The sequence below is a fragment of the Perca fluviatilis genome, chromosome 12 (genome assembly GCF_010015445.1).
Source record: "Perca fluviatilis chromosome 12, GENO_Pfluv_1.0, whole genome shotgun sequence".
NCBI classification, from domain to species: Eukaryota; Metazoa; Chordata; class Actinopteri; order Perciformes; family Percidae; genus Perca; species Perca fluviatilis.
Window position 1 is genome coordinate 28,240,999 of NC_053123.1, and position 12,309 is coordinate 28,253,307.

The following is a 12,309-nucleotide window of genomic DNA, read 5'->3' on the forward strand; positions in this document are numbered from 1 at the left end:
AAGTGGGAACAGATTTTATTTCACACATATTTGAGTTTAAGTGATGCAACACAAATACCACAAATCATTTAATACAGGGGTGTCAAACTTCAGTGAGGGCCACACTGGAAATGAGAATCACATCAAGGGCCAGATGTAGAGTTTAAGAAAAGTCAAATATCTTTGACCGTATTATCGCATGTCTTATAAAGTCTTCTCACTTACAGTTTGGTCGACATAAAGTCTTAAAGTTGGGGGAAAAGTTCCTTAGCCATCATCGCAAAAGCATCAAAAACATTGGCAAAAAACGTCTGAAAAAGTGGCAAAACAAAAGCAGCAAAAAAACGTAGGGAAAAGTGGCATGAACGTTGAAAAAAAATGATTGGAAAAAGCACCAAAATAACTCTGAAAAAGTGGAGAAATAAAATGCCAGAAAAAGACTAAAACATCGAAAACACAACCATGGGAAAAAGCACCAAAAAAAGCGTCCGCAAAAGTGACAAAAACTTCAGAAAAGTGACAAAAGCGATGTGTGCCAACATTTATTGTGAAGCTAAATTGATATGAGGGCCAGATCAAAATCTGCGTGGGGGCCGGATTTGGCCTGCAGGCCTTATGTTTGACACCTGTGATTTAATACATTACATCAAATTACCAACTCTTCATTGTTGAATAAATGAAAAACATTGTAAAGTTGAAATAAATGTATATAGATAGCAGAAAAAGATGGAGATGTTTCTTAGAAGCCAACATGGCTGTTGCCGGGTAGTTGTAGTAGTTTATGCACATTGTTGCGCTGCTGGCCTTTGACCCCTCTGGTTTATAATACTTCTAGGAAGTGAAAGTGATTTTATGGGAACATTGTGACAGAAAAAACATAATATCACATGTTTATTTTGCCGTCTTCAGCACAGCAAAATGCATGGGTGTACAAGTAGGAGACCTTCAGATAAAAAGCAGGTCAGAGATTAGGGGGGAGAGGAAGGAAGGGAGAACATGAATAGGATGAGAAATGAAGATGAACACTCATAATCCCCTTTCACACTCCTTTTATTTTCACGCCAGCAGGCTTGCTGAAATCCCATGCTGGGACAGCATTATGCCGCCTTGTTGGGTTGAGTGTAAAGAAAGCAAAGCCGGTGTAACGTAGGGTCGTCTATACAACAGTGTTGAAGGCTCTCTGTATGTAAAGGTGTACGGATGGTACTGCAGAACATCTCAGGAGATTCCGTTGACCCTTAACCTTTCATTTCCTTTCTGACACACACACACACACACACACACACACACACACACACACACACACACACACACACACACACACACACACACACACACACACACACACACACACAAAAGCAATAACACCAAAAAAAAAAAAAACCACAGCAGCTGCAGCACATGGCTCCCAGCTGTGCAGAGTGCAGCTGATCCACAACACTCCTGACACATGACTACCGTTTCTTACACACACACACACACACACACACACACACACACACACACACACACACACACACACACTCACAATCAGATGTTCAAATGTTTTCTGGCTTTGCAGCCGACATCAGAGATCATTTTGCTTCCTTTTTCTCTTAACTAGAATGGTTTTAAAGGCTGCATTGTTTTGAACTATGCGCTGTGTCACTGTAACTTTAAATATGTGATATCATCTCAGTGAAACGCTCAACATGACACATAACCTTTATTTCCTGCCTCCTGGTTCCTGCAACCGAATACTCCTTTGCTTAAACAGTTGAAACAATGTCTTGATTTTGATTTCATTTTAATGATTAACCGCTGCTTACCAACCTAATACTCAAGCAAGGGAAGAAGGAATGCATCTCCAGCATGGCAGCATGTGTCTGAAGTGACAGTATTATCAGGCGAGGTGTGTGTGACATGAGAGCAGCTGCTAGACACATTTTGTTTTTCATTAATATAAAGTCTTATCTGGATCTCACACTGTTTTTTTGTTTTGTTTTTTAATTCCCTTCCCAAAAACCAAAACATGATGCCGTAGTGCCTGAACATAATTAACAATGCACACATTGTGCACACACAAAGATGCCAGCTGGAAAAATCTCTTTAAATAAAGGACTAGTAGAAACTCAAATTCAAGATCTTCAAGTTAGTTCTGACCAGGTGTAATTTCAATTAGCGATAGCTATGATTTCTCACTATTAAAGATTTTATATTTATATGAATATTTAAAAGGAAGATACTAATACATAGCTGGAACTCCTGATGTCAGCAGTTATTATAAGCACTGATGGAAAGGTCATTGTGTCAGCGTCTTAATTTACACATGCACGCATGCACACACACACACCCTCTCACTCAACCTACCTCTTTCTGCTTTTCTGGTTCATGGAAGTAACCGGCAGGGCGTGTGAACCTGATGGATTGATGATCGATGAAGTCAGAGCGTTTGAACTGTTATGTTCCCGTCAGCTGATTTAACAAGACTGTAAATGTCAAAATGCCTTGTAACCTCTGTTTGAGTGATGATAACGAAAGCGGGAGTGGAGCGGGACGACATAAAGTCCTCAAGTTCCTTCTATTTGCCTGCAAAGCACCACGAAGAACTTTTACGTCTTGAATTTTAATCCTGAGGCGGGAATGATTTCAACCTAATGAAAGCAGAACAAGGGAGCTTTAATGAAGTGTAGTTAGAAAAGAAACACATCTACAGAATGATGATGTTGTTTTTTTTTTTCATTGATGATATTTTTTCTACAGGACCTTTTTTGTTGAGCATGTAAGGTTTGAATCTTAAGTCACAACCCTTATCTATTTAACCCTTGTGTGGTGTTCATATTTTTGTTACACAGCCAATGTTCCCGGGTCTGGTGGACCCACCACATTATTAGGCTTTTAAAGCAATACAGCCATAACAATTTATTTAAAAATACTCAATAGGTGTTTACTTTAGCTCAATTACCAATGATATATACATATACACATTTATCATTATTGGTGCTTATTACTTAGAACTTCATCAGAACAGGTGAAAGTGCTTGAAATGTAACAATTTTGTAACTTTGTGCGGGAATAGCAGGTGCAGAAAGACAACATATTTTCACAGCATTAATTAAATACACTCAGGTCCAGTAGACCCAAACACCTCATATGTAATAGTTATGTGTAGGGGGGGGGTGTACCGTGTGCAGCCATTGAAAATAAGTTATCGGTTATGTTCTTCACAGAAAATGAGCCAAGGCCAATGAGTTTGAGTTAGAAGAAATAATAAATAGCATAATTTTTATTTTAGCAAACATTAAAAACGGGTCCCACAGACTTGAACAACACACAAGGGTTAAAAGAAATGTAACGCTATGAAAGCGGAATAAGGCTACGTTGACATCGTCCCTTTTTGGTTTTTAACCCAAAAGTGTTTTTAGCTCCAGGAGAAGACCTAATCTCCGTTTTTAAATTAACACGCCCAAACCGCACATCTCATCGACATTCTCGTATACTGGGCATGTGCGTGCCGGGGTGAACAGGATTCAGCATGTATATTCCGCCTTTTACTGGTAGTTGCCATGGTAACATTAATAGGTTTGTCTCAGAGAACGAGACATCGTGAGCGATTAAGAGCCAAAAAAAACTTTGCCAAAGGACTCCGTTGTGGCGAGGTGTAAACGTCTCATAAGATATTCGTTTTTAAACCAAAACGCAGCAATGTAAATGTAACCTAAGTACAGCTGATTGGAACCTGGTCAAAGGTCAATTTTATCTGATCAACCCTTAGTTATTTAAAAAAAACACATGTAACGCTGCGGAAGCGGACTAAGTACAGCTCATTGGAACTTACTAAAATGTCAACTTGTATCTGATTTCTTTCAGAAAACTATCCCGTCAGCAGCTCTGATGGCAAGACCGAGTCGGTGGCGAACCTGCAGCCGCAGCCATCCCTCAGCTCGCTGCAGTCCAGCTCCCCTGGTCCCAAACGCTCCGGGAACACCCTGAGGAAGTGGCTGACCAGTCCAGTCCGCCGCCTCAGCCACGGCAGCTCCGTCAAGAAACTCCCCAATAACAAACAGAAGAAGACCGGTAAGACTAGGGGCCGACCGACTGGTCTTCCAGCGCCCGTATTGATACCGATCATTACCGTAGTTACTGAAACCGATAAGGGATATTTAGAACCGATACGCATTTACAGTCAAAATGAAAATCTTTTAGTCAAAATTTAAATTTTGGAAATGTTACAAACTCCAACGCAAAATGCTTCAGGCAAGTGTGTAATAAAACTGAAACACTTAAACATAATACAAAAATTGCTTCCTGAGAAACATGCTACCAGTTTGTTTGCAATTGTTGCATATGGCTTACAGAGCTGTGATGGAGCCAAAGTAGCACACTTTTTAATAATTCACTTTATCAATTATCGGTAAAATAAAACACAGATACAGATAATCTGCAATTTGCCAAATATCGGCCCCGATAATCAGCCAGGCCGATAATTGGTCGATCCCTAGTTAAGACAGTTCTACAACAACCCCAACCAAAGGGCTTTGAGCATAATAACAGATTACTGACAAGTTGAATAAAAGAGTAATGAGTCTTTGCTGAGCCAGTACTGATTGGATTCTGCCGCATTTCAAAGCATACCATGAATTCTTCCTCAGATGCTTTCCCCTCCATGTAGCCACTGGTTTCGGTTCATTTTAATACACTAGGACAAAATCAGTCTGGCAATACTGTTGCGGGCAAAGGCCTTCTGAAAGGACCTGCTTTGTGCTGTAATATTTGAATTATTTTTGCCGCATTGAATCCATGTTGAATCCATTACATGCGAGTGTTCTCGCATGCAATAGGAAAAGTTCTCATATGCAAATTCCTGCTTGCAACTGCGTCAGGGAAAACCCAGGGGGAAAGAATCCAGGTTAGGGGAAATGTATGAGCAAAATTAGGTTTTATTGATAACTGTAAATAAAAGGTTTGCAAAGGAGTTGAAAGCACCAACTGAAAACTAAGCTCCACAAAAAATAGGAAACTGGATCCGATTGAATAAAACAACAAATTCACTATTAAGTTAAACAAATGCTACAACACAAGTGGACCAGAGTTAAAGTTACCGACCTTGGTACATTACAACTAGAGTATAGACTACTTATTTATTTTTTTAAGATTATTTTTTGGGGGCCTTTTATTTGTATAGGATAGCTGAAGACATGAAGGGGGGGAGAGAGGGGGAATGACAGGCAGCAAAGGGCCGCAGGTCTGAGTCCAACCCGCAGCCGCTGCGTCGAGGCGTAAACCTCTGTAATATGGGCGCGCGGTCTACCAGCTGAGCTACCCAGGCGCCCCAAGTATAGACTACTTTTGCAACCAACACACAGCCTGGAGGCTGCCAACTGGCCCGCTGGTCCTGTCTGCTTGCCTCTCCTGGGCTTTTAACTCTGAACGTCCTGAATGACCGCGTGAGCACCGGTGCGCTTAATCGCTCCCTGCAACCGTAATGAGGGAGAGGGGGCGACACCCAGGGAGAGACACCGGGGGAGAACAGAACAAAGAGAGAGAGACACAAACGCATACCACACTAGAATCGTAACAATAACACAACTTTGACATAACTAAATGTTCACTGTAATACCTTACCTGTTTAGTCTAAGCAGGACTACAATTCTTCTAATGTCATTCTAGCAACATCAGAAAAGATGAGATATACTGTATGTCTTGCAAAATCTTTATTTATTTCCATTGAATCTGTCAAATGCAACTCCAGGATGTTAAAAACGTCCTTGATTACTCGAATCCTCAACAAACAATGTAATAATGCCAGAATTCATCCTTGTTAAAATGTTTACATCAGTACGTGTTTGAGTAATGAGCTGGTGGACTGAGTGTCTGACTGATTGATTGGTTGATTGATTGGTTGGTTGGTTGATTGCTTGACAGGACCTGGATCAGGAAGAGAGGACAGCAGGAAGAGTATTGACCTGGGACAGCCTGACCTTACAATGCAGGATGACATCATCGATGAGGTAAGCAGTACGATTCAAGAATGGCACGTTTCACCTGCTGTGGTTTGCTTTTCGACAAATGGTATTTCACCAGCCTGCTGACAGTTCGTAGCTTAAAGGGATAGTTTGGGTTTTCGTACCTGGTTCTTCTCCATAGTCAGTGTGTTAGCTACAGGAGACGGCGGTCGGCTCGCCCCCCAGCTAGGAGAAGCAGACAGGAGTACCGACACGGAAGCTAAGCAATGTACTGCTGTGGACGGGGTCAGAAGCTAAATGTATTTTGGACACCTCAAAGCATTAGCTTCGAATTATTTCACCGCTTTTCTCCTTGCTGTCAGACAGCCCTTTCTGACGGGGAACTGAAGCCACCTGACGTCTTTGACCAAAAACATTAATTTTACCTCGCAGAACAGACGTTTCTGGTCTACCGCTGTCTCGATCGGTTAGTTGGTTTGTGTTATTATTATTACAACTTTGGTGTTTTTAAAGGGTTAGTTCGGATAAACTAACAGCTGTGGAAGAACTATTCAGATCCTTTACTTAAGTAAAAATACTAATACCACCCTGTAAAAATACTCTGTTACAAGTAAAAGTCCTGCATTGAAAATGTTACTTAAGTAACAGTATGCAAGTATCATCAGGAAAATGTACTTAAAGTATTAAATGTAAAAGTACTCCTTAAATTAAATCCTCATATTTTAGAAACTGGAAACGATCCAAACAGTTCTGTCAATCAACTAAGTGTTTAATGGTCTAATCATTTCAGCTGGACTTGTAGGCCTGTATATTGTTGGGTAGTTTAATTTATAATAAAACATCATATATATTAAACTACATGCGTTTTGTGTGCAAAACTCCTAATCTGTAAAGTACCTAGTAACTAAAGCTGTCAGATGAATGTAGTGGAGTAAAAAGTACAATATTTCTCTCTGAAATGTAGCAGGGTAGAAGTAGAAAGTGGCATGAAAAGAAAAGACTCAAGTAAAGTACAAGAACCTCAAAGTTGTACTTAAGTACAGTACTTGAGTAAATGTACTTAGTTACATTCCACCGCTGCAAACAAATTTTTTGGTTAATCAAAAACGTCGACCTACTTTGACAGTTACGGGGCAGCAAACCTCAACCAGGTGCTGCGGTCATTGTATTCATCTGTTCAGAGTTTACGTTGCTATGGACGCAGCTCCAACAGTAAAATCGAAAAAAAAAAATATTTTTTTTTGCCAAAACTAAAGTCGCTTCATCCTGTCGGGGGTTCATTTTGCAATAATGGCCAACTCGCTCTACATTATCCCTTCCCTGTAATCGTGCTCAGAGATACTGTGTGTGATTACCTAGGCCTGTTTTATGGTTGGTTATCTGTTCTGTCTACAAAGAGTCTCTAGTTAAAGCTATCTGCTCTACCCGGCCAACGGTGAACATGTCACGAAGGTATATGGAGATTTATTAATACTACATTTACAGTAAGTTCCTCTTTCCTTTAGGGATTTCTTTTTCTCCGACACCTAAACACACAGACATGTGATCCTGAATTACTCACCGATTACTGACAATATTTAAACTCTGCAATCTGACTTCTTTGGAAATGCTGCTTGTTCAAACCCCTGCATTCTTCTGTGCCCTACATTTCTGTTGGCTTCCATGTTCTCTGTGACTTCACTACAAAGTCAGCAATGGTTTGTCATCCGAAAGAATGAAACAAATGTATAAGCAGCATTCAGGGGTGAAACAATTTCAGTTTTTCTTAGTTCCTGAACAAGAACAAGAATGTCAACACAGTTTAATGGCCATTAAAGACATGTTGTATCTAAGACGGGAACAGGAACAGAAGTACAAAGGACAATAAGTAATGTTGGAGCATTGATTTAAAAAAGAAGGAAAAAAGAAGTTGTGTTCAACAGATCAATATAAACGCAAAGCTGTTTTTTGTTTGTGCTGCAGGGGGAGTGGGACCGCATTAGTTACAATGATAAAAGCACAGGAAAGAACTCTTCTTCAACACAATATCCCTCGGCAGTTTAGAATGAGTAAATGCAGCTTGAACTTTTGCCCCATATGCCTGTGTGAATTGAACAAACGTGGATTTAGCTCAGTCAAATGCAGCTTTGTGTTTTACAGAGAGAGAGAGCCCAGCCTGCCGAAATTGACTCGCAAGCTCAGAGGCTTTTATTCTGAAAACAACCGGCTGGCTCGTGGAGCCTGACCAGAACCATGAGGAGTTCCTTATCTGTGATTCATCACCACTTCCCCAAACGGCACAAAATGCAGCATGACTCAGCATCATGCGCTTATGCATTTCAAGTGTATTTAATGGAAATTTGAAGTTTTGTTTGTCTGTTGTTTGAATGGAAATTTGGAAGCAAAGACTGATGAGAGCCTAGCGAGTTTGTCCAATCGGGTGTATGTAGGGTTCATCATGATGACGTCTGACTCAAGCAGTGTTTGGACAGCTTGATCATTATTTTTTTTTTTTAAGATTAAGTGATGGTGGTGTTGGTGATGTTGGTAATGTAATTTTTATTTAAACCGGGACAATGCACAATAAAACATGAGCCTTGTATAAGAACAAGGAGAGATGCATTGCACCCGGTTGTAGCACAATTGCTAGTACAAAACATCGGAATACACAATTTTACAAACACATTCACACCTAATTTACAATAGAATATAACATTTAGAAAACAATAGAATTTTACAACAAAACAGAAATATGTGCAAAGTTGCATCAATAGAATGATCATGGGCTCAATTGTTCCCACATCCTAAAACCGGTTCCGCTTACCCCGTACCAACAAAGCTATGCAATCAAGATCCCAGCCCCTCCCATTCAGCGTGATTTATGGTTGTGCGGAGGCTCCACGTGGCGCTTTTGCCCTAGTCTACGTAAGTGGCCTGATGTTTATGCTTGTGCATTGGTGTGTGCGTCCATCTCTTAGCAGGGCCGGCGTGTGTGTGTGTGTGTGTGTGTGTGTGTGTGTGTGTGTGTGTGTGTGTGTGTGTGTGTGTGTGTGTGTGTGTGTGTGTGTGTGTGTGTGTGTGTGTGTGTGTGTGTGTGTGTGTGTGTGTGTGTGTGTGTGTGTGTGTGGGTGTGGTAGAGAGAGTGAGAGGGCGATAGTGAGAGAAACAAAGTGCTTTCCGACTAGGGCTGGGCGACGTGGAGAAAATCTAATATCACGATATTTTTGACCAAACGCCTCAATGGCGATATTGCAGCGATATTGTAAGGTTGACAATTGGTGCTTTCACAAAATATCTTCCACATTTAGATTTTAGATAAATAACCATCATAACAGTCTGATGAATTCAGAAAATGACATCACTTTACTGTAATGCAGCCTTTAAAACCAGGAAAAGACTAAACTTACCATGTAACGATGTTACAATTCTTCAAAATCTAAGACGATATCTAGTCTCATATCACGATATCAATATAATATTGAAATACTGCCCAGCCCTGTTTCCGAATAATGTAATATTCCGTAACGTAATGTACTGTAGTTAAATTTTTCAAGAGGTGCACGTCAGTCTACGGAGTAGGGTCCGGCGTATGGTCAGTGTCTCCACGTACCTGCACATAGCCACAGCGTAGATTCAACGCAGAAGCATAAATCACGCTTTATACACACACACACACACACACACACACACACACACACACACACACACACACACACACGCACACACACACACACACTCTTCATAAATGTGTTCAAGTTTGTGGTGACAATATCCAGCTTTTTGTCGAGCATGAATAGGTTTGAGGATTGGTACATGTAATCAGCTGTTTTGGGGAAGTTTACTAACAAGGTGGTAAAAAGGGCTTTTCCATTTCTGACTCTGAATTCTGTCTCCTGTGTCCTTCAGAGATTCCTCGGTAAGGATGGTAGCGTCCTCTCTAAGCCCCCCTCTGGGATGCAGAGCGGCGGGGAGGAGGAGCAGGACGAGGAGGCTCACACCCCTCTGCCCCCCCCCATGGAGATCATCAAGGACCCCTCAGCTCAGGACGACAAGGTGAGACACGGGGGGGCAGGTGGGGAGGGGGGGTTTACATGATTCCTATGTAGACTGAGAATGGCTTGGAGAGGTCTGCTTTACATATCTTTATTTAGTTTATATCTGTCTGCTAACATCTATCAAACGTACAGCAGATTGAGCTTGTTTATGCTTCCTACTGGGAGTGGAAAAAATAAGTTAAATCACGCTGTGTATCGTGATCTCTTTTGCGACGATTTTAAAACCGATTCCTTTCCCAAAAAAAGGAATCTTTTTTTTTTTTTTTTAACCAATGATTCACCCCAGTGTGTGTGTGTGTGTGTGCGTACAGTACCGCCGACGGCGACTACGTCGTATCCGCTTCCAGCTAAACCGAGCAAAAGCAGGAAATGCAGAAAATCCATGTCATGTTCTTCTTTACAAATGAATTAAATGCCAGACTGAGTGACTGGCATGTGGTGTGTATTATTCAACTTTAGTTTTTGTTAAAAAAAAAAAAAAAGGCAAAGAAAATCGCAATACTATTGAAATCGCAATACTTCTAGAATCGCAATAAATGAAAATTGCAATACAAATCGAATCGGCACCCGTGTATCGTAAAAGAATCGAATCGGGGCAAAAGCAGATCGTCCCGGCCCTACTTCCTACCGATACACTTCACTTTTACCATTTTGTAATCGCCAATTATTTCTTGTTGTGTAATTTGATATCCGTTTTGCTTTTTATTTGGTATAAGGGCTGCAGTGTGTCCACCTGCTGCTGTCCTCTGCTGACTAACAGCTCTTCTCTCTTCCACTGCCATTTTTTTCCCCCTTTTTTATTTTCTTGCTGTAACTCACCTTTCTTTCTTGCACTTCCTGTTATCTCCCCGCCCCTTCCACCCTTTCTAACATGCTGTTCTCTTGACCCTCCTCTCCTCTTCCTCTCTCAGTCTTCGTCCTTGCTAACGTCTCTGCAGTCGTCCTCTGAGGTGCCCAGCGCTGCAGAGCTGGTTAGCGCCATAGAAAAACTGGTTAAAACCAAGATGGTGAGTGTGTAGGACTGTGTGCATGGATGGGCCGTACACATGGACATACGTAACAAACATTTTGTCTTTACAATGGGCACAGTCTGAATCCGATTACGTTATAGATCCACGTAGGGAAATTGTTGCAGCTGCTCACTGTCAAATTCAAGGTAAAATAAGAGTAAGAAAAGAGCGAGTCAATTATTAAAGTATTTAAAGTAACATAAAGTAACATAGCTGCAGTAAGAAATAAAAATGACGCGTAGAAGTGAGATTAAGTTAAAAGTAAGTTAAACCTTGTGTTGTCTTCCTGTTGACCATGCAACTTTTTGTTTTTCTGGGTCAAAATTTGTCAAAGTTTTGGTTTTTCCTAACATTTTTGCCACTTTTTTCAAAGTTCTTTTATCATTTTCTTTTTCAAATGCTATAAAATTGAAGAAAACATCCAAATTCAATGAAAGTAGTGAACTGATCAGTTATTTTACTTGTGAAGACCTTTGTATGGAACCATTTTTTGTGACAATTTGGTTGAATGAAACCCAAATTTGTGATATAGAAACTTTTAGAAAATGGCTCAAATTTGACCCGAGGACAATAGGAGGGTTAAAGAGATTTTTTTTTTTTTTTTTTTAAACAAACAAATCGCTCTCTGCTCAAGAATCAGTTGAGTATTGGTGCTGATGTAGAATTGTTCATTTCCACTCTGACATGAATTGCAATTACGAAAATGAGAGGCGGGAGTTTGCTTCTGCAGAGTCCCTTTTCCCAACCAACACCGGTTGGTCCTTATGGCTACTAAAGCCCAGGCTGCTGCTACTGCCCTCTGCTGTCATGAAGTAACCTCATTATTCAGATGAGGTTTTTTAACCTGGAGTTTTTGCTTATTGAGTGTCGTCGTTTATGTCGTAAAGCTCTATGACGCTGGTCCAAATAGATGAAATAGACTTGATAGAGGCGGATTTCTGTGCCCAAGTCGTTTTGTGAAAAGGGAAAAAGCTTGAATGGACGTCTAAGCGCTGACCTGCTCCTCTCTTCAGACTCTGGAACCAGGAGCGTACCCCGGCTTCTCCTCTCTGTCCCCGCCAGAGCAAACCACTCCCGTCCAGCCGCGAAACCCCGAACTGGAGCAGAGAGCCAAAGCTATGAGAGGACGGATGTGAGTACTCTAGTGCAGGGTTGTAAGGACCCCTTAGCTGAACGAGCAACGGATCAGGGCCCCCCTGCTACATATTGTATAAAATTAAGTTGCATATTAAACTGGCCGTACTATAATGTATCAACGGCCTAAATTCTTTATATATACCTTTTTCAGTGCATAGAACGCTAAGCTATTAAAATATTTGTTGGCATTGTTTTATAAATCAT

The 12,309-nt window shown here is 40.9% G+C and overlaps 1 protein-coding gene across 6 annotated transcripts in view; it reads left to right on the forward strand.

Annotated features, from left to right (window-relative positions):
• Positions 1–12,309, forward strand: part of kalrna (kalirin RhoGEF kinase a) — a 189,886-nt gene that overhangs the window by 148,561 nt on the left and 29,016 nt on the right. For 5 of the 6 annotated variants that reach the window (XM_039818007.1, XM_039818009.1, XM_039818010.1 and 2 more), the window contains 5 exons: positions 3,829–4,035; positions 5,884–5,969; positions 9,810–9,956; positions 10,870–10,965; positions 11,982–12,100. In XM_039818007.1, coding sequence (XP_039673941.1) covers positions 3,829–4,035; positions 5,884–5,969; positions 9,810–9,956; positions 10,870–10,965; positions 11,982–12,100 — 655 coding nt within the window. The remainder of the gene's footprint in view (positions 1–3,828; positions 4,036–5,883; positions 5,970–9,809; positions 9,957–10,869; positions 10,966–11,981; positions 12,101–12,309) is intronic. The other variant, XM_039818008.1, reaches the window with a different exon arrangement.